The sequence below is a fragment of the Athene cunicularia genome, assembly GCF_003259725.1.
Source record: "Athene cunicularia isolate RWA chromosome 5 unlocalized genomic scaffold, athCun1 chr5_part1, whole genome shotgun sequence".
NCBI classification, from domain to species: Eukaryota; Metazoa; Chordata; class Aves; order Strigiformes; family Strigidae; genus Athene; species Athene cunicularia.
The window spans coordinates 37,419,686-37,442,555 of NW_020799101.1; the positions used below are offsets into that span (position 1 = coordinate 37,419,686).

The 22,870-nt window shown below is 42.5% G+C and overlaps 1 protein-coding gene across 4 annotated transcripts in view; it reads left to right on the plus strand.

Moving 5' to 3' along the window:
• The window catches only part of SUSD6 (sushi domain containing 6), a 95,679-nt gene that overhangs the window by 32,309 nt on the left and 40,500 nt on the right, over positions 1 to 22,870 (plus strand). For 3 of the 4 annotated variants that reach the window (XM_026849646.1, XM_026849645.1, XM_026849648.1), the window contains 2 exons: positions 15,533 to 15,720; positions 20,158 to 20,187. In XM_026849646.1, coding sequence (XP_026705447.1) covers positions 15,600 to 15,720; positions 20,158 to 20,187 — 151 coding nt within the window. In that variant the 5' untranslated portion in view covers positions 15,533 to 15,599. Of the gene's footprint in view, positions 1 to 10,589; positions 10,661 to 15,532; positions 15,721 to 20,157; positions 20,188 to 22,870 lie in introns of all 4 variants that reach the window. The other variant, XM_026849647.1, reaches the window with a different exon arrangement.

The window sequence follows — 22,870 nt, forward strand, 5'->3', positions numbered from 1 at the left end:
CCCGGCCCCAACCCAAAATCCCCTCTAGAAAACACACATGCTTTCTGAAAGTATATCTGGCACGGGAGAGGAGCCAGTTTGCGCCTTTTTCCCTGGAGCATGAGATTCCTGTGTTCCCAGTTGTGGTTGTTTAGGGAAGCCTGATGCAGGTATCTGTAGGGTGGGTGATAACCCCTTGCATGAAGGAATGTAGCCTCCATTACCAGTATGCAGCTCATCTCTGTACTGAGCTCCGAAGAGCTCGGCGCTTGGGAGGGTGGTGTGCCCGCTTAAGTCTCACTAGATTGCTAATGCTGCAGCCACACAAGGCCTTTGCAAAATGCACAAAGTAACTGCCCTCAAAACCTTACAAACTCATTCCTATATGCCCAGGGGCAACTTTTTCAGTCATGGGAAGTCCTGGAGACATCGTTAATGAGTTCAGCTGAGGAAATAGCACAAGGAACTGTGGGAGAGGGAAGGCTCACTGTTGCGTGTGAAGCGTGAGTCGAAGTGTGTGCAGAGAGGGTAAGGAGGGGTGGTAGTAATCTTAAGAAGGAATGAAAGAGAAATGAAAGCAGACATGAGGGTGTGTTAAGACTTGAAGACAAGGGAAAAGAGCTGGGAACTGGAGAGGGAGAGCCAATGGCAAGGAAAGAGTCTTTACTCCTTTCATAAATCTGGTTTTATAAATTAATAAGTGTCAAGTTCATGTCAGTGACTGTATCTACAAAAATAAAAAGGGAGTTAAATACTTACTGATAAGAATTTGCGGGAAGCCTGTTTCCAAGCAATCTTGCTCTTTGATTCTTGCTTCTGAGCCAAATTATTGGCATGTTCTGGGACAGAAATAGCTCATGCATCTGAGTGACCTTTTAATTTCCTTTTCAATCTTCTGAATCCACTGTAATGAACAAAAAAAGCATTAAGAACAGGCATGGTGCAGATTTTACTGCATGTTTGCAGTAGACCAAATAGCTCTGTATTTCTCTGGGTGTTGTATAGCAAGAACCTGCTGTGAGAATAAGATCACAGGGTGCCAGTTGTGGTTCAGAGTAAAAAGGTGGTTTCTCCCCATGTGATGATGGCTCATGATATTTTTGTAGCAGTGGTCTTTTTTGTTCTGTGTTTATACAGCATCTAGCACAGTGTGGTCTGATTCCTGGGCTTCAATTTCTGCCTCCTTTTGCCCTGCAAAGGCTAATGAGGCAAGAAGTGCTTGTGAAGGGACTTTTTTTTTTGCCTAGTTGCATACCTGTCTGAAGCAAAAATTTATCCTTTGGCATGTATCCCAGGCTTTGTCTGCATTTCTTCCCTTGCAGTGGCTTCTGTAGTGAATCACAACAACTAGCTCTTATGTATGAAAAAGTATGTTAAAAATCATGTGCTAAAGAGAAGGGGATAAGAAATGATGTTTCAGCCAAGAGATTTTTATTGGGTGAGGGAATGAGGGAGGTGCATACAGCGGAGGAAGAAGCAGCATGAGGGTTTTTATTGCACAGCATGAAAAAATCCCACAACTAAAATCTGATCTAACCTTTTTGCCCTGTGTGTCTTGCAAGAAATGTTTTCCATGTATGGGCACAGGAGAGCCTACTGTAAGGAAGCACGTGGCTGTCATTTATTTCGGAAAATGTGTCTCAGCATTCCAGCATAAGAAAACAGACCAGATAGACCTGTGGTATCTGCAGCCTTTATTGCCCACGTTTGTTATTTAAAGATTAGTCTTCTCCAACTTGATTCTAGTGAAATAACAGGCTTACCTACAGTCTGCTGGCTACTTGTAGGTGAGGAGAAGAATAAGCCAAGTGTTGCTAGGGATAGGCCTGACATTTCTCAAGTCAACATAATTGTATTATGCAGCTGATGGTAAGTTGAAATCCTTCCAGAAGATTTCTGGAGCTCTAGTTTGACTGTTGGTAAATGATTTATTATGCAAGTCACCTGCATAAAGCAGTCTGAAGTTCAGGTGTGGCTTTAAAAAGAAGTGTTGATTATGTTAATCACTTCTCTGAAGTTCTTCAAGACTGGTTCGTTCCCTTGATACCCTTTTTCCCCTCATGCTTTTTTCATGGCATATAGTAGTGGAGGAAAAAACCCTCTCTTTAGGAAATGGAGATTTAAGCATTTCTTGTGTAAAGAAGGAGAGAATTCCTTTTTGCCTCTTGAACTGAAGGTGCTTGTAGGCCTTGAATTAATCTTCTTAATATCTAAAAAATAATTCCAACCCTTGACATTGGCTAATTACATATACCGGAACACTCCCAATATTGATGATATTAAGGCAGTAACATTCATGTCCCTTGTTCTGTCTCCCCCTCAGCTTTTTTTAGGCTTCTGCAAAGTCTGAGAGTCTCGTACATTGTGCATCTTTCTTTTGTTGCAGTGTCTTTCACCTTAATAGCATAGGTCTTAATTCGCCAGTCTCAAACCTTTTTACATTTTGTTTGTAGGCATGAGTGAACGCTTGTAGAAGTGAAACTGGGATTGCTCTTCATATCGTCATGTGTTGATGATTGGTTTGTAGGTGAGCTCTATAGCCTGCTCTCAGTGGGTGTTGAACATTACTGTGCTGTGAAGTAACACAGCCCTCACAAAGCCGGTTCTTCCCTTTCCATATTTCTTCACTCTCATCAGATCAGGAGTCCTTCTTGCAGTTAGGAAGTCTGATGGTCAAGCTTATTTCCCCCCAAAAGCAAGCAAGCAAACAAAAATTTGGGGTTGGGCATCTTGCAACTGCTGAGATTGCAGACCATGACCTGCTCTGCTTTCCTCTGTGTGGTGGAAGTACCTGCAGTGTTTGTGAGGGATAGTTTTGTGTTCCTTTGATGTTGAGGTGTACCTGTCAATTCTCCAGAGGCCTCCCTCCTGAGAGCCTTAACCTCTTGCAGAGTAACTTTTTATGTCATGTGATGCAGAGTTCTGAGATTAAAACTTGTTGTTGGTCTAGTGACAAAACGCAACAGCTTTTTCTGGTCAGAAATAAAGATTTCTGAATGGGAATGCTTCGAAGAACTGCAGCTCCTGCCCTGTTACACCTGTTTCATAGCAACCATAGCCTAAATATAATTAGCTTATTCACATATGGTCTGTAGCAAGGAACTTGTGAAGACTATCCATGCCTTTGATGTAAATAAAGCATGGCTGTATTTGGCAGAGAAGATGAAACGTAACATTGGTCTCTCAGAAGTAAGTTTTTGCGCTGTCCTTGCCAACAGGTGGTCCTACCTTTCAGAAGGGCTGGTAGTAACGTTTCACCGGGATATCTTTCCATTGCAGGGGTGGCGTGAAGCAGCCTTTGCAGACATTCACAGCAGCTATACTCAAGTGCTTCTGGGGAGTGCAATTTGGAGGTGGTGGGGAGGCTAGAGAGGGAGGTTGAGGCTGTGGGACTGCTGCTGGAGGTGAGGGAAGGGGATGTGGCTGTTGGAGAAGGGCTTCTGATAGCTACTGTGCTCTGAAGTATGCTGTAAGGAGGGCGGTTTCCTCAAAATGTGCCTTATAGCATCCTGTGGAGCTTTAGTGGAGCTATTTATTTTCCACAATGAGGCCTTCTCTTTGTCTTCCCCCTGCTTCCCTCTGCATGTCAAACAGTGACTCTGCTTCATGAGGAGAGTGGATCCTGAAGTGCAAAGGGAGACAAAGAAGGTAACAGTTGGCTCTGACAACAAACTGCTTACATCTGTTAAATGTCATGTTCAGCTCACCCAGAAAAGCAGTTTTAGGTGAGCTAGAATATGTATAAAAGCAGGCAGAGGCTAGCCTTTCACAAAATGAAGGTTGTAAGTGGCCTTTTGGAAGATTCTGATGAAAGCCCTGACAGTTGCAAATGACAGACCACCAACTCCTCTCAATACTGCTGCTTACACGACATTCACATTTCTCTGAACTTAAGTGGAGCTACGGATGACATCTGTTCTTTTTCAGCAGTTGTTTCTCTGTGCATTTAGTGAAGAGAATTGAGGTTAGCTTAAAAAAAAGTCTTTGTCAGTTCCTATGCAGGGACCTTTGTGGAAACTGCCTATTTTTTTCTTGTGGATAAGAATGAGAAACTGAGTTAACCTGTGCATATGAGACAGTTGACAGTCTGTTGATATTTAAACCTTTCTGCAAGCTACAGGTTTTCTCACTTGTAAAACATGTCTTAATTTATGTGGTTGCTCTGTTTCTTTTAAACTGTTGCTTCAGTGCTGTTACTTAACTCTCACTTCCTATTCTGTTCAAGAGATGCCAGAGAATTGTTGAGCAAGTTTCTGATATTGATGTCAGGCTATTTGCTTCCCTCCACACACATGTAATGTTTGTAGGAACTAACACTTAACCTCTCTCTGTATTGTTTTTATTTTAAATGTTTGGCCTTAGAGGAAGAGGAAATTGTTAATGCTGGAAGAGGGAGCAGATGAATTTAGCCTCTTGTTTTGCAACAAAGTCTTAGACTGCAAAGGCAAAAGGAGAACAGCTTTGGTGAGGACTACTGCTGAGTCTTAAAAGACTAAATTGCATGTCAGATTGACAAAATGGGGAAAACAAATTTAGCCTTAAGAGTACAGTAATAAAGGGATTGGGTGAATTCCCTTTGAGAAACCCACTTGAAAATAGATTAAACAAACATGAAAATCCTCTGCTGTTGAAAGTAATTTTAATTTTCATCTTGCAGTTTGGGTTTTGCATATTAATTTTGCTATCTTGTAAGCTCTTGTAGTTGATCTCTTTATGCTGCTGCTTGGAGCACTATGTTACAGGTAAAAACATGAAAAGGATGTCCTTTAAACTAACTTGCTCTATCCTAATTCTAATAACCTTTATTTAATCAATTCACTCTGAGGGAACCTTGTCTCCAGAGACAGGAAATTGCTTGAGGATTACTGGCTGTGGCAGGACCTTCATATTTATTTGCAAAATGTCTGGGGGGAAAAAAAAAATGTCTTCCTTTAAAGGCAGTTAAAGCTGGAGGTTCTGTGCTTTTCCTGAAAGGCTGAGTAGAGGTCACTGGGAATTCTGTGCTAGAATGTTTTTTCTTGACAGATGGTTTGATGTACTTGTGCAGGATGCTTGGGGATGAATCAAAACCCCAAGTAAAGCAGAGTGGCCTGTTTCCCAAGTGGGTGTACTATTCACTTGGTTGCTGGTGGCTTGACGGAGTTGTTTCCTACTGTTCAGAGCTAAACGTGCTTGATCTAAAGTGCCTTTTTAGGGGGAATGGGGAAGGATCTTCCACTTGTCAGATCTGTGTGTGCAAGAGGAATGTGAGGAAGAGGGCTGTGGGGCAGTGTGTGTGGTAACCTTTATGTGTTCAGCCTGTTGACGTTTGAATATAAGCATGTTGGAGAAGTAACAAAACTCAGAAATCCAGTGAAGGCTCTATACTCATCCTCTTGCTTGTTTCATGGATGCTTGTGTGGTAGCTGGTCCATTCAGAGGGTGGAGGACTAGGAGGGAGGCACCCTCCATTCGGAGGGTGGAGCCGTGAGGGAGGCAGCCCCTGGGAGAGGCACAGCAGGCAGTCTGTATTCCTTTCAGGGAGGCAGCTGCCCATGTCACTGGCAGGATGCTTCACCTCTAGCTTCTGCTCCCAGAGGTAAAAAGGCATTGCTTGTGGCTTTATCTGGCATTTGTCTTTGCCCATGTGAGTATCAGGAGGGAATCTGATGTTAAAGAGGGTTTTTCCCTGGAGTTTTGAGGCAGACTGGGCAAAGCCTAGCTGTGCTTTTGCAATCCTGGGTGATCCACTGAAAAAAGCAAGGTGTGAGGCAGAAGGTTAAATAACCACCCTGTATGCTGTAACTTTTGGATGTTATCTCCTTCAGACCTAGCGTTGGCACGTGTGTGATTCTTGCCTGTGTGCAGCAGCACTTTGTAGCCTTTCTCACTGTTGCACGAAACTAAGATTTACTGCCAGAGTAAATTGCTGACTCTTGCTGTCCTGCTTTATACAACTTTTTCCCCTCTTTCAGCTTAGGTTTCATTTGACTTCCTCTAACTAGGCAAGCCTGTGTTGCCTTTGGCTATCAGAGCACTCTCACCCAGCTCTCTGGCTTTTAATCTTCATGGAAACCAGGATGCTCAGAGCCCTGATTTAGGGGTAGGGTTAAAATGTATAGCATCTTTATGCATAGTAAATTCTCTGCGAAACTTTAATGTGGGTTGAAAATGGAGATGGTTTAAGGAGCAGGAAGCTTGTGTAATTATTTGGCCCAGCATGTTGCACAGGCTGCTTACTTAAGTTGAGTGCTTCCACACACTACAGGCTTTGGCACTTCGGTGGGAGTTTCTTACCTCTCCTCAACTGCTGCTTCCACTGGCCCCAGAGCTGAGCAGGTGCAAGCATTGTGGAAGGGATGATTAACTGCAAAGTGGGTGTGGGAGCAGCAGCATGGGGCTGTTTAGTCATCAGGAGCAAGGAGTCATCCTTCAGCCAAGGTAGAGAGCACAAGCCTGTAAGTGCATGGACGGTGGAGGGCCAGACCTCAACCCCAGCCAGCTCTGCGGAGGGGCAGTGCTGATGTACAAGGGGCAGATGAAAAGGCTGAGGAGCCATTGCTGCTATATAAATAAGCTGCTGAGAGCTGCTGATTGAACAGTTACTACAAGGCAGTGCTCTTCAGCTGCCTCAAGACCCTTTGCTTAACATTTTCTTTGAGCTTCTCTCTGGTAGCAGCTAGGCAGAGGCCTCTCCTTGGAGCTGAGGAATGGTGATCCTTGTGATGCTTGCAGGGGGGGTGCTGTGGGATGGGTGCAGAAGGCTGTAATTGTCCTCCCTCTCCTGCTGCAGGTCAGAGCATCCCAGGTTCCACTTCTGGGCTGTCCTAGTTCCAGCAAACAGTGTCCATATGGATTTTTTTTTTTAATATTTTTTTCACTAATAGCCATGTTTTGTAAAGTTGAATGTCACTAGGTCAGGTGAGGGAGAAGTTGAAGCTTCAAATCGACCTTCTGTTGAGATGCACTGTACAGGTTTTATTCTGTGGATCTTACTACTTTCTAGCATGCTTCTCCTACCCCTATTTAATGGTGAAAATTTTTGATGTGCAACCTTTGAATGGTGGTTTTGGGTCTCAGGAAGCCAGTTTGCCACCCTATTAGAAAGCAACCTGTCCAGAGGATTCTGCTTGGAGCATTTGGCCTTCTCATGGTGCATGTGTCTGTCCCCTCCTGACACATAATGAGCCGTGACCTTCTTGGAGTCTCTTTCTAGCTTGATGCTTCTAGCTTGTGCTGCTCAAACCAGAATATATTTACAACTGATCCTTTGTTAAAACATCAAATTAAGCATAGCCTATTGAGGGAAACCGGTTAGAGAGAAAATGCTGTGGGGGTCTTCTGCATAGTGATGTGTGCTCTCTGTGAGATGGTGATTGTGTGATTGATTTAAAAGAAGGGAAGCTGTTAGGACTCTTATTTCCCACCCCCTCTTCTCTCAGCTCCTTGAGTACTGACTTTTGAGATTAATCTATGGCACCTTGCTTAGAGTCTGAAAGCCCCTGGGTGAGTTCCCGGGGTGAGCACTGATGCTCCTGCTGCCAGTGAGGCTGCCCAGCTGGAGAGCCTGCCTGGGCCACCTTCTGCAGCCACCCTTGAGCGCAGCCTCACGGGAGAGGCTGTGTGTGCAGGTGGTGTGATAGTTGTCCTACAGTTTGTTGCAAGGAGTTTGAATGGCGATGCAAAACTGGAATTTTCCCTTTTCAGCTGTGTGCTGGCAAGACTGATGTGGCTGGGTTCTGTAGACTGAAATGTGCCCAATGCCACTGTGATCAGTCTCTGCCACAGTGAGGGTTTGTGGCAATACGTGTGCATCTGATGTTAGCACAGTGCATCCTAAATAGGAAAAGCGATATGAAACATCTACCAACTTTGCTGCTACTAAGAAAGAAAAGGGAAATAGTGAGCTAATAGATACAAAACTGAGCCATAGTGCTGAGACCTTTTGAAGGCCTGGGGTTTTTTTTCCTACCTTACTGAGAGCTGTTGAAGCTGTTCTCTGTTGTGTTAGAATCCCAAATGCAGTCTTAAAGTCAGAACGAGAATTTGAAACTCTGCTTTTTAACTTTCTCCATTTGGCTGATGATACTAGGTGTGAAGTTTCAGAGGACTTAAGGGGTGGTCTTATTTCTCAGAGGCTTTTTTTGTGTGTGTATGTGTGTTTATCTTTTAGAAGACCTTTGTGCTGACAGACATCCAAACATCAAGGATTTGTTAGCCTGGAAGGTTCTGATATTACACCATGTCTATTGTGGAGAACTTTCTGTATAAACTGTGATACAAATAATAATCACTTCAGAGCAGTTATCATCCCTTGGAAGTGAGTGGATGTTTTCATATCTGGGAAACTTGATCATTCTAAACTTGAGTTGTGTCTCACAGCTGTACTTTTAGGAATAAATGTAAGAGTGCCTCCATCTTCTAGTATAGTTCCTTATTTAAATGTGAGACTGGTTCACTGAAGTTTATATATAGAGGGCTTTGACAGGAAAAAGATTTCCCAAATGGATGTCCTCTTCAAATGGCTGTGCTGCCTGGTGATAATGCAGCTGCTTGTATAGCAGACTGATGCTTCTAGCCACATCAGTTGAAATGAAAGCACAACAAGTGGTAAGGATGGGGAGAAGCACGTTCTAGTAGTGAAGGATTATAAAATAAGCCTTTATTATACATGGGCCTTGTGGTGTGTTCCCTGAAACAGGTTAACGCAGCTGCATAAATGAGAAAAGCATCCTGGATATACAAGTGATCTTACCAATCTAGTACTGCTTTGAGAACCCCGTTCTTACTGAAAGTAACATATTAAGCTTGTATGTGGTTTCAAGAGGTTTTGCTTTTGCACAGCTTTTCTTTATTCTCCTTCCCTGAAGCCATTTCAGTTTACTGTGAGTTTTCTTTTTTAGGACTTATTATTTTTGGAAAGCGTTCTGGAACATTTTGTGCATATGGTCCTCTGTAAATGTGCTGTTGTACTGATTAAAGCTGAAAGTATGAAACCTAGCCTTTCTGATGCAGTGCGGCAGGGGAAAAAATGCTGAAACAATAGTTTCCAAAGGGAATACTTTTCCAAATAAAGGCATATTTAAAAAAAAAAGGAAAAAACTGTGTGTGAGATGTATTCTCCACTATCCCCCCAGTCTCTGCTTTTCCCATAGATTGCATAGATGTCAGTATGCTTAAAAAACCCCAAAACAATAAACCAAACATTAAAGCAGATCTAGCACATCTTTTTTTTATAATTGATTTCTCTTTCCTCACTGGTGATGTGACCCCATTGCTATAAGCATTTTTGTCATAGGGTAGAAATCTGCTGTGCATTGGAGTTGGGTGCATTAACCTAACTCTCCCCCCTGCCCCTCCACTGCTCTTCTTTTTCTTCCTGCTGGTGTCTGGAAGTTCACAGCCTGCCTGTAACTAGTTTCTCCTTGCTTATTTAGAAGGATAGTTGGATTTTGTTCTTTTATCTTCCTCTTCCCAAGTAAACCAGAAAGTTTTCCGTGAAATTCTGTGACTTTCAAGGGAATGTCTTAGAATTCGGGGAGCTAATAATATCTAGGAATTTCTCTTAGACTTACCAAGGCAAGGAAAATTGGATGGTCTTGGGGTATTTTTAGTCATAAATTTCAAATCTTCTGTGACTGTTAGACCTGGCGTGGCAACCACAGTACTTGGAAATGGGGAAGGATCTTCACAAGTCTGAAACTGTTTGTAACAATTTGTCTCTAAATTTCTCTCTTGTCTGTTTCTAAAAGTATGAGTGTCATATTTGCAAGAATGAAAACAGGGTCCTAGAGCAAGCTCTAGTGTGGTATCCCCTTTACTGTGTCATAGGATGGGAAAGCAAGTCAGTTGAACAGGAAACATTTTATGGCTTAAAGGTTATGATGTGAACCAACTTTACTACATGTTGATGTATCAGAGTACCTCGCTAACAGTTTGCCCTCTGCAGTTGGGTGTCTGATGCAATTGGGCCTGAAGTGGAGTACATTTTTTGGAGGCCTACTCTGATGTTGTCTTGGGAAGATGAAATTTACTGCTGCAGTGCACAGATTTGCTTAGAAGACCAGTGTGGCCGGTTGATTGGTTCTGAAATATTTAATATACCATCCAACAGGATGGGGCAGTTTAGACTGTAGGAGATGCAAATCTGTGAACTGTGACTGATAATGGCATAGCAGTGGACTTTTAAAGTGTGCAGTGAAAATATGCTTGATCTGGTATTCCTTGAGGGATCCAGGAGCCCCTCACTTTGGTTGACTTTGCAAACGCTGTGGCACAGTTGTGGAATGAGGAAGGAAACCCAACAGTTCAGGTTCCACTACAGGTTGCAATGAGATCTTGGTTTGCAGGAGGATGTGTGCTGATTGCAGTGTCCAGAATAAGCAGCTCAGTCTGCCCTAGTGATAGGTCTCTGTAGCAGCAAGGGATATGTGCAGTTCAGGCCCCTGCTTTATGCTGTACCTGTGCTATGCAGAAATCTTGTTTTATAATTCAAAGATGAATGTGTAAAATGAAGCTAGGAAACACACGTGTTCTAAATAATCTGGTTACACTGTGTGCCTGGTGGGGGGAGTGTTACATGGGTTGTTTGTTTTTTCTTATTTCCTCTCTCACTCTTCCACCTTTTCCAGTTATCATGGATAATTGAGAGCTGGCTGTGCTGAAAAGTCAGATGATTAAGCTTTATCTAAACTGCCTGCAGGTAAATTTGAATTCTTTTTTTTTTTCTTTGTGTCTAGTTTAACTGAAGAGTTTAATTAAACTGTGAAGTTATCCCAAAATGTGAAAAATTCTGTTTCTAAAATATTTCAGTTAAACTGCTTTAGCTACAGAAAGTAAGTAGAAGTAGGGATTTCATTCCTCTGCTGCCACTTGGACTTGATTTTTCTGTAATTTTTCTTACTAAGCAGCCAAGAGGATGACTTCTCTTTCAAAGATTGACTGCTCAATGAAAGCACACAAAATAAGGATACAACAAAACCGGCAACTAAGGATGGAGGTTAAATCCTCTGAACCACACTGCTCACATTTGTTTCCACCTGCAGCTGAGCTGTAGGGGAAGAGCAGTCCTTGTGCCTAGCCGTTCAAAAGGTGTGCTGTGCGTGCTGGTCACTCATCCTGCTGCCAAGATTTTGGCTGTGTGCATTCAAGAGATAGCAAACAATTTCTGAGTATTATTCTGTGAGGGGGAAACTATGTGGATAAAATAGAGATTTCTGATGTGCATGAGGATAACTAATTTTCTTTTGGCAAGTTTCATGTATGGTATTTACAAGCAAGCCAGTAGCGTTCCAAACATACCGAACACTTCCCTAAACAAACTGAAGGATCCAGATTGAAGACCTGTTTTTCAGTAACAGTGGCACAAAACATAGCTGTGTCAGTCATCTGGAGCAGCTGGAGAGCCTCAGACTGTACCATTCACTCCCCTGACATACTGTGTCCTTCGTATACCACAACTACCCAAATCTGGTTTTCTTTCATGTCCTGAGATATGATATTCCAAAGAACACTTTTCCATGGGGACCTAGGAATCCTGCTGTGACGAAATGGGGACAAATCAGAAAATTAGTCATAATCCTGGGAAAATATACACATGCTTATGAGGGGATCTTGGATCAAGGGATATGAGTTGGCAGCTTCTGAAGGTCTTGTAGATAAATGGCAGAGGTCCCCAAACAGCTTAGCTTAGAAGAAGCTCCTGCCATATGTGAGCGCGTCATCTTTGGAAACAGCTGACTGTGGTTTAAGAGTGAGCAAGAATTCTGGCCTGTGTGGTTTCAGTGGCAGCAGATGCCTGCTTCAGGGAGTTCATGTGGAAGCGAACTACTGCTCATTGTGTGAGCAGGGCTGGCCATGCAGCAGAGGAGGACTGATGCTGAAGCATCACTGGGAAGTTTGCTTGATGACAAGGCTTCAAGAAAAGAAAGGGCCAAGGATGGCTGTAACCCGGGAGCAATGAGTACTTTTTCCCTTGTTCATAGCATTCCCTGGGAGGGTGTGTGGCTATTGACTTTGTGGCCATAAAGGATGGTTTATTTTCTTACCTGTATTTAGTAGGTGTTTTTCAAAGTACACATTAAAAAGAAAGCAAAAAAAAAACCCTCTACTGACTGACATACTGTAGTTAACAGAAGAATCTCCTCTCCCCTCCTTACTGTATTTATGGGAGCTGCTGGCTACACAAAATATTATCTTTGAAAACATCTGTTTAAACTTAATCCTCCCAGAACCATTCAGCTTAGGCTGTAGCATATGAAATGGGTCTGAAGTGTCCTCGTTCCCTGTACTGCTGCTACTGATGGTTTCTGCCTCATTGTTTCTGGGATCTATTGAAGAAACCAGCCTATTCCTTAATGCTGTGTGTAAATAGGGAATCACTTTGATTCATGTAAACCCATGAATTGTTAAGCTATCTCCTTGATAGTCTGACAAATGTGTGTGCTCTACAATGCACTCCAGTTAACTTCTGGAGGTGGAGGCCTGAAGAGTTGTTATGAAAGCTGCTTCCCCCTGAGCTGTAGGTATCAGGAATGTGCTAAAACAACAGTCAACTTTGAGAGAATTGAATGTCTGTCTAAATAGCTTCCGAACCACCAGCTCCCCTCTGGGAAGAAAAGATAACTTTTTATCTAGCTAGAATCTCTTTCATCTTCTACTTCTGCCAGGGAAAAGTCAAGTCTGGGAACAAGTTTTGTAACTTGACTGAAGCCTGAGGCAGGATCCTCGCAGGCGGTACCTGTGCCCATTGTCTCCTTACAATTCCGAGGGGTTTATCGATGCTATCTTTTGCTAAATGGTTTTGCTGCCTTTGTGTCTCCTTCAAATCCCACGCTAAACTAAATCATCTTAGTGGGATGTTACTGTAGGCATAGCAGCAGCAATTTAGAGCATCCTTGTGGGGCAGCCCTGTGCCTCTGACAGCCAAGATCCCTGATAACCTGGAATTTAAGTGATCTGGTAGCTGAAAAGACACAGGGAAACCGTGCCTGACTTTAGAATAAATGAGAGAATCAGTGCTTGTGCTTTGGAGCAATCTATTAGTGAATCAAGAATAAGCAATAATTGATTCTCCCAGAAGATGTTCTTGGTTTAGATATCTCTAACTTGATTGTTGTTGAGAGACCAGAACTGGACTGCTGGCTTCAATGTGCAATCTTTGGGAAAGGAAGACACCTCTGGGGCAAGGCGGCTTAGCAAATTCTGTGATAAATACATGCCCTCTTCCCTACCTCTTCTGGCTGCTGCTATGTCACCTGGCAAGCACTGTTCCAAGGGCGGGGAGGCCACCTTTAAAAGAAACTTTGGCAAGACTTGCAGAGTTTGTTATAGTAATGAGGCTTCATTAAATTGGAATGGGGAGGACAGACCTGTCTTGATCTAATCAGAAGGGCCATTTGCTGAAGGTGGTGCATTGCTTTGCCAGAGCTGTAATTCAGTGTGGAGCAGTGACTTAAAAGCAGCCAGCTGTTGGCCCGGAGTATAGGCCAGATGCTGGCCTCTTCCACTTGAATATTGACTTAAAATCCACCTGGGAGATCTGACTTGAGAGGAGGGTGCAGATGTACAGACTAGCTGGCTTGGCTTTCTCCACAGAGGAGTATTTTTTTGTTCCATGGTCTTAATTGTTGCTGAAGGATTTCTAGCAGGTGAGTGATGGCATCCTTATTGCTTTTTGTATGGTTGAAATTTGGTGAATAAAGCATTGGCTCCTCATGTGTGGAAGACATGAGAAATCTATAGGATGTGCTACAGGCGTAGAATGGTATAGCTTCACTTTTCTCCCTCCTTTAAATGAAGCAGGAAACAAAAGGGGCAGACACAGAGTTTATTGTAGCATCAGCTCCAGACTTGCCACATGGCAGCTTAAATGTCATCTTGAAATGACATTTCAAGGCGGGGGTGTATGCAGACAAAGAATTCTTCTTTGGTAGAGACTAATTGACTTGAAAGATTCTAATTTTAAAGATAGCCCTTTTGTGAAATAAATATGAGCAAAGTAGTGACATGGAACTAAGGAAACCCTCTTTTTGCTAGGATGACTTCCAGGATTAATGACAAATCTACATGTTCCCTCCCATAATGCAGCTTCTTTTTTGCCTGAGTAATTGGAAATGTGAGTTGTGGCTGTTTGGGTCATGTGTTTCTCTGGTCAGTGCAGGCATGTTGACTACATCTCAGAAGTACTTAAGGATCTGAAAGTCATACTGCCTTCCCTAGCAGAAGGAACACTAACTGAAGTCTCCCATCTGTTCTCACAAGCTGCAGAAGAGTATGATACCTGCCTATGCACCTCTCAAATTTGTTTGGAGTTATCCAGCAGTTTTGAATTTGTATAGGAAACTTGTCAAAAAAAAAAATAAATTACCCCCTTCAGTATGAATATGCATTCAGCCACAGCTTCTTCAGTTAAATGGGGATTCCCTCAAAATGAAAAATATTCCTGTTATCAAGTGTAAAGAAACATTAATTCCTGAAAAAAATGTTTTTCCCTAAAAGCTTTAGATGTTTGTGTAAGGAATAGCATGACAGAAGTATTGAAATGTGTCTTGGTGTTGTTTTATATTTTATTTTTTTAGGAGGGGGTGTGGGTGTTGGTTGGTCTGTTAGTGGGTTTTTTAACTCACTCATCCACTTGTCTTTTATCCCAGTTTTCTTCTTCCTCCTTTGTAAATCCAGTACAAACAGATTTTCAGTCCTAACATTCTTTCATGAGCACTGGAGTTACACATGGCAGTTACTCATCCAGGTTCAGAGTTACCATTGGAGGTCTTACAGGCTAAAAACCATACTGGGTTGGTGGCATATGTATTCTGCTGGGTCTTTTTCCTTCATTAAAAATAAGGGTTCAGCTTTGTGCTTTGTTGGTTTCCCTGCTGCACTTTGCGTGTTTGTGTACAAGTCTGTTTTTGCTGTGACAGTGCCTGATAGGCTATGGCTGGATCCCTCAGTCCTCAGCTATGAGCAGTGTCACATCCTGCAGTTTTAATTGCTGTGTTCTGTACTGTCAGAACATTATACCTGAGGTTTGCAAGCTGTTTTACATTCCTCCTCATAAGTATGTGTTTGCCTGCCTGCTGGCTGATTGTCAGGTTTGCTTTTCCTCTCTGGGTGCCTGAAGAAGCATTTGATTTATTTACCCTAGCTGTCTAGTACAGTCTGTTGTGTCGTGGAGACCTTCTGAAAGGTGATGAGGGTGTAGGAAGGAAGGCTGGCTCTCCTGAAGTTATTTTGAAACAGATTTTCCAGATGCTATATCCTCTGGGGTTGTCTTGAAAGGAAGAGCTAAAATTAATTGTAAGCTAGGCAGTCTTCACACCTGAAATACTAGAGGGTTAAAAAGTTGTGGTCTGTCTATAATGCAGCTCCTTTTAGTATTGCCTGTGTGGAAGATTGCCTTTTCTGTTACTGTTACTTTTTGAACTGTGAATACTTGGTAAGATTCTTAAATGCTAGAAGCAAAAAGTTGGCTCTTGTTTGTTTCTGATTTCTCCTTTTCTTCCTCTCCCCAGATGATGTTGGGGGTGTTTGGCTCAACACTTAACTGTTTCTTTCCTTGTCTTTGTTTTTGTAGACTGAGGTGCTCCTGATCAACCAGATCCTTCAGGAATTTTTTAAAAAGAAACTTTGGTGGGTAAAAGATGTGCCATGGAATGGTAGCACCAAAGAGCAACACAGGATCATCTCTTGCCTTGACTAGCCATGGGTTATTTCTTCTGCTAGTTATCTTTGGTACCTTTATTTTGGAAGCACAGGCCGCAGGTAAGTGAAACCTTTGCATACACTTCAGGGAGAGGGAGATGTGTAAGTGTGGAGGTGGCCTTATATTTTTATGGGGAAGTTGGTGATGGTTGATGCATTTGCATACATCTTTCAGTACTCACAGGAAAAATTCTATAATTATTTGTCAAGCAGCAGGCAGCGTCTGAATTGAATTAATCTTGCATTAGTAAACAAATTCTTGTCCTTTACCCTGGCAATTTTGATTCCCCCACCCTTTTTCCCCTCCATTCTCATCCCTTCACTGCAGCTGGGGGTTCCTGGACTGTCTCAAGAACATGGACCACAGTCTTAGTTCAGTGCGATTCTCATGTAGACACTCTCATCTTATTCCCTGTAGCAACTGCTCATGTGAAGTAGTTTTGGAAGCACAGACTGTCTTCAGCTCTTGCACAGCTGATGAATCCCTTCAGTGTATCCTTCTGTGCTATCTTCTGACAGCTCAGCACCTGCTAACAGCACCCCTCTATTAGATCCTCTTTGCAGCTTGAGTTTTTCCCCCTCCCCTTTCTAATGTCTTGACGTTTATTTGATGGACAAGTGTTGTGAATAATGTAAATAGCAGTGCAGTGGGATGATATGTAAAATGTCAGCAGAGATGAGGGGATCTGCCTTTTAGAAATGAGTGAAAGAAGAAAATATACCAGATACTCACAAGGCACTAGTACACTGCGTGCAGTACACTTGTTTACCCAGTATACCTCGAAATATATTTTTTCTCTCAGACCAACCATGCTGTAGTTTTTGACTGTAGAGGAGATGCCTGATCCTAAGTGGCATGTAATGGAACTTGTGTGCTCTTGCACAAAACTTTGAAGGAGGTTAGTCCCAAAAAGGCACATAGATTTGATTTCGGCAGCTGTTGCAATGTACAACAATGACTTGCCTTTGAAAACAAAACCTTGGTTCTTGACACAACTCTAAAAAGTCCTCTTTATTTGACATATCATGGCACTTGAAAATGTCCCATGACCAACACTCCTCAGCATTAGTGAAGCTTGAATTGGCCTCTATGTGATAGAGCAGAATAAATGTTAGTTGCCAGATGCACTCAAAGCTGATGTGATTCTGTATGGAAAAGTCTGCCGGTGCTGGAAACTGCTGTAGGAGGAGCTGATCTCCTTTTAGTATTCCTGGCTCTTCGTGTTGGAAGGGAGAGGCTGCTGAAACCAGATATCCCAGACTTGTTTGTCTTCCTGGCCTGATTTTGGCTCTGTAGGTAGTGAGGGGTAGGGGGACACAAAAGTGAGAGACTGACAAACTGGCAAGTACAGATAGTGAGAGTGGAAAAAGGACAAAGTAATCTTGGATCTGGTCTATCCTTGTTTTTTTCCAGTCTTGCTGTTATTGGTGATGTCACTGCCTCATTTCAGATGTAAGCTTGTCAGATAAGCCTCCTAGCCTGGGGCTGGAGCACACCATCCCCATCTGAAACTCCCATTACACACTGCAGCACCTTCAATTGAGTCTATAATCAGTATGCAAATGCCTTGTGCTGCACGGGGCTGCTGGATGGGCAAATGCAGCCACAACGCTGGCAAACCTTTTAGTATCATTTTTTGAGGTATCCAGTCATATTAACAAAAGCACTAATTAAGCAAGTCAGAAGACCTGAGAGTGGTTCTGCACTGTTTTCCTTTCTGTGTTCCTTTTGCTTCAGGACCTGAAACCAGCTGTGGTAAACTGATCAAGGCAAATCATCAGCTAAATAGGATTATAGTGGCTAGGCATGAACCATTTCCTGCAGGGGGAAGTGAGAAAGTGAGTGTGTGTAGGGGGAAGCCCAAGATCATAGCAGAGGGCAAGACATGCAGGGGAAAAAGTCCTGGGAGAGGGGAAGGTCTCCCAGAGAACCACTTCTGCATACAGGTTTTCTGTGGCTGGGAGGTAGCAACCCAACTCCCAGTTGCTGGGAGGGATGGGGGTGCTCTGTGATGTGTCATGGGCCCAGAGAGCTGCACCTGCAGCAGCATGCCAGCCATGAGCAACGTTAATGAGCAAGTCAGCCGAGGAGCGGAGAGCCAGATGGAGAAACAAAGAATGCTGGCGAGGCGCTTGGAAAATCATCTTTCCTTTATCTTTGTCCCCCAACCACCCCACCATCCTCACTTTATTACTTTACATAGCAAAATCACTCAGAGCAGGTGGAGCAAAGTGATGTTAACATGAAGCAAGAGATTGTATTGAATCTCTTGGTGGTAATGCTTATCTTGAGTGTGGGGCCAATGTGACATGCTCACAATTGTTACAAAAGCTGAAGAATGTTCTCATAAAAAGACAGGCAAGCATGGAGACAATGGCTGGCTCAGCTCTGAGTGAGAAAGCGGAGCTTGCGATTCGTATGTTTAAAACCATATGAAATATATTGTATTGCAATAATTTTGCTGTTTAGAAATTCTATTGCTTGAGTTCCAGGAGGCTTAGAGATATATTAATGTTCTGGGCAGGAATGTGTTCTTTTTGCCACGTGGTTAATGCAGAATGCAGACTCATTTCCAGTCAGCAAGCATCTCGTCTGTCCTCTTGTAACAAATTGATTTTATTTATGCATGGATTTTTAAGAAAAATCTTTAGCACTTTGTCTCAAGCAATCTATCCAAATATCCTGGAGTGCCATGAGATGAGTATGTTAAGTTGCTTAGTCACTAAGCACACTGAAGAATTTGGGGAAAACTGCTCCCTTTTCACCAGAAAATGTCCATGAATATAAAAATAACCACTACACATACTTTAACACAAAACAAATGCAGCATTTGATGATGGGCAAGCAATGAAGCATGTCAGAATAGGAGGACTTTCGAAAACCTCAGTGCTGTTCAGAAATATTTTTTGAGTTTTATCACTGTTGTGCTTTTTTTTTTTTCTCTGTCTGGCAAGTTCTCCAACATTAGTAGGGGGAAATAATGAAGGAATGAGTGGGTGAGGAGACTTGGAAAGCAAGGACCTGGAATTCTGAGACTTAGTTCTTTGTCACCAGTTTTCTTTTAAGGTTCATCTGGAATGTAGATAAGAGCTGGAGTGCTTAGTATATAGAGATGAGGAACTTTTGAAGTGTTGGAGAGGAGCAATAACAACCATTTTGTCGGCTTTTCTACACTTGACGCTTCTTCATTCTTTCTTTCTTGCTGTGACTTCTGGCCTTGTGTTTATATCTCATTCACAATGGTCCTCCTGTCTAGCTAGGTTATTTTTGGAGGTATGATGGTGGATCAGAATAAGTTGTTCATTAAAGTTTAACATGTAGTCTCTAAAATACTCTGAAAGCTTCCTATTGTTTGTGTTCTAAATGGTGTCTTCTTTCTTGGATTCATAATCAGCTCTGTCAGAAACCTATCAAAACAGGTTAGGCATTTCATTATTGATAATAGCATCACTTGGTCCTGGAAATGTAAGCAAAGGTGTTGGTAAAAGTATTAAACATCCTGAATTATGTAAATATCAATACGCATAAAGGAGACAGTTTAAATATTAACCTTTAAAAATTAATAATAATGCAGACTCGGTGAATCTAAGTCCATTTAGATTTAGATGCAGCCTAATTTTTGATGACTGATCACATGTGAAATGATATAAAGCTAGTCTAATTTTTAGGATTGCCATTAAAGTGATAAATTGAGCTTGAATAAACTGAAACGACTTCATTCCTGTGTGTTTTCTCTGACGCAAATGCAGCCAATCTGCTGCTTGCTGGTCTAAGGTCTTTTCAGTGCCAAGGTTATTCTGCACAGAAGCTCTTGGATACCACTGGTATGTGTTTGCATTGCATAGAACAGCTTGTTAGAGCGCACTCCAGTCACTGAGCAGATTCAGACTTGTTCCTATTCTTTGGAAATCTGTGCAAAGCAGAGGTTTCCTTTGTCTCTGATTATGCAGCTGAAAGGAGGGAGTTTATACAGCTAGGGATGAATTCAATGGTCACGAAAACAAGGACACTGTAACATTGGATGGCCAGACAGAAGTGTGGGAAGGTGTCATCCACGAACAGGGGATCCTGACCTGCATGCTTCGTGTCACTGTGGGTTTGGGAAAATTGCAGGGTCAGCCGAAATAAGTTTGTAGTTCTCCATGGAGAGAAGGGGAAGCAGTTTCAGGTGCAATTCGTCTTTCCAGTCCCTTTGGAAAGCTTAGTAAGAGCAGAGCACGAAAGAGCATGGTGTAGAGCTGCAGAATAATGACCAAGCTGCAAAACTGGCTAGGAAGCCGATATAGATGGGCCCAGACTGAAGACTATTCAGATAATAGTAATTATACTGTTACTACACTGATCCAGACAGTGCTATTTAAGCAGCTGGCTTAAGGGGAGTAATAGGGATTTCAAGAAGCCACACAACTTGTTTAATTTTAACCATTTCTAATGATTGAAAAATGAACTAAAGCAAGCATAATAGTAATCCTGAATTTTCCTTTTGTCTTTCGTAGGTTGGCTCAGCAAATCCAAAGGACCTGCATGTGAGTAGACTTTAATTCTTTCTGTACTATGAGAAATGAGTGTGATGTTTTACTGGTTACCGTAAGTGTCTGTGAGCTAGGATTCCCGTTATACTTCTGTTGTGTTGGATAGGCTGAGATCCATCTCTATGCCCTATTTCCATTCTTGTCCCTTATGTTTTGGAAAGATGACTGCTCTGTTTGAGAGGGGGAGATCGTTTCTTATGTTTCACTGTGCTTGAAGGGATCCCTGTGCTTTCTAGAGCATTTAACTTCAAATGACTCAAGAAAAACAAATAGAAAAAATAATTCATTAAAACATAAAGATGCTGCTTGTGAGTGTCGAGAGGCTGCCAGAGACAATTGAGAGAACAGGGAGGTCAAACCCCCTTTTGTTTCTTTTAATCAAGAAAGGTGAACATCTCATCACAGAGCATGACTCTGAATATGTTCCATTGGATACTCCTGCTTTTCATTTCCTGTGCTCAGAAAAAGTAAAATTTTTCTTGTGTGCATGTTACGGATGTATATAACTTTGGGAGGAACCGGGAAGCATATTTGTCTTCTGTATCTGTTCTAAATATATAAAATTTTGTGTAAATATTTGTTGAAACCTGAAATTTAATCTCTTCAGTCTGAACTTTTCCCTCTTCTCAAAAAACAACAGAAAGAAATACAGGAACAGAGTCTGAGGGGAATGGATTCACAATGAAGTATTTAGAGGTGTGGGAGGGGAATTTTACCACCTACCAAATTTTGGTCTTCACAAAGTGGGAGGTGGGAGAAGAGCTGATGGAAACCTCACAAGACTGGTATCTCACACACCCAGTATTAAGGGGCTTTCAATTCTTAGAAGTGGTTACTAGCAGGAAAATTAGCTGCTTTAGGAAATAACTCGAGTTGTTTGGTCCAACTCAGCTTCTTGGGCTAGAATGAGATTGGAAACTGGTAGGAGCTTCATTGTAGAGGAGAGCAGGAGGAGTGCTGAATTGGCATGGTTTGTTCTTCTGGAGAAAGTATTTGTAAACTTCAGGCCAGGTTCTGACTCATCACCATCCTGGTGTCCCTTGATGATTGCTGCCTGCTAGGTTGAAGATACAGACTTGTCTGTCATTTTATGCAGCTTCCTTCTATCGCTGAGTCTTTCCTCTTAATCTACTTGAGCCAATCATTTGGAAAGAGTTTGGGTTTGTTCCTACTCTCACGGGAAAAGTCCTGACAGTGGGACAGAAGCAAGCTTGCTTGCTGTCACTTTGTGCCCTTTGTCAGTTGCTTTGCTGCTTCTGTCCCTTTTGGTTACTGCTGCAGCTGAGGCATTATGTTTTTAGGATAAATCTGAACATTTTTCACCTCTGCAACCCACATCTGCCACTGCTTCTCCACACCTATGTTTAACTGTAGTTTATAACTACAAGCAGTTATACAAGCAGTTTATACCGCCAGCTATTACTGACTGCAGTGGGGATGACAGAACAAGGAGTAAATCTGCTCTGGAACTGTGGTAAACTTCAGCCTGGACTGTTACTGCAAATACTGCTGAATTAACTGGTGTGTGGTATGTAAAGCTGTGCAGTAGATATGTCCTCAGCATGCTTACATGGGCGATAAGGGGGAAACAAGTGGTAGGGCCCTTGGGTAGCTGTAGACTGTCAAGTCTTCAGCTTTTGTAGCTGAATCTGTCAAGGTCCTGTGTTTAAATCTAGCTATCTGTCTAGATGAGGTTTGCTAAAACACTGCTGGTAACAAGCTGCTGATAGTCGAAGAGTGAAGTTAGGGCGCTGAAGGCACTTCAACTGCAAGCTCAAAAATGCTTGTACCTTCCTGAGAATAATTGGAACCCAGTGACAGGATTATGGCATTGTCTCAAAAGGTTGTATCTGCTTATCTGTGTGCACTGATTTGCATCTAAAAAACCATTTTTCTTTTAATGAACTGAAACCTCTGGGGAGTGTTCATCTTCCTCTGCAACCAGGAATTCCCCGGAGTCTCTACTGCTGCAGTGTTGTACTGGAGTTGGAGGACTGGCAATTGCTTGCTTCCAGATGTTGAAGGGATTTGAAGTAACCCCTTAGGTATGGGCTGCTTAGATAAGTTGCAGGATGTGCTAGGTGGATTGGGCTAGAGGGGGCTTGTTGCTAAACTGTTAAAAGAATAAAATGAGCTTTTTGGCCCAGTCTAGTACAGTGATCCTTTTATTATGGAAGGCGGAGCGGAACTTTTGGAGTTCCTGTGCTGAGAAGACTGATTGCAAGAGGTTGTGAGGATGATGCCTCACTGCTTCTGTACCCTGGCCTCGATGGTGCTGGACGGAGATGCCTCCGCTGTTCACTCTCTATAGAGCCAATGCCATGCATGCAAGGGTAAGTGCATTTATCAGCTTGGTGTGATAAAAAGCATTTCAGGTCAAGTAGAAGCCAAAGAATTGAACAGTAGGGTAACAAAAGAGCATCTTTAAATCCTGCGGTCTCAGCTTTTTTATGTCTAGCCAGTCGCCTTAATTCAGTGAGTAAAATCTCACTTGTTCAAGAGCAGAAAGAAACATTGCTGCTGCTTTTGAGATACATCTTTTACTTTGTCAGTAAAGGGAGAAGCATGTGTGATTTGGAAAATGTTGCTTTGCTGTAGAGTGAAATAAGCACCTCTGGTGGATGTTGACTTTGAGTTTTCAACTCACAGACAGGGAAGAAACATGGTAGGCCTGACA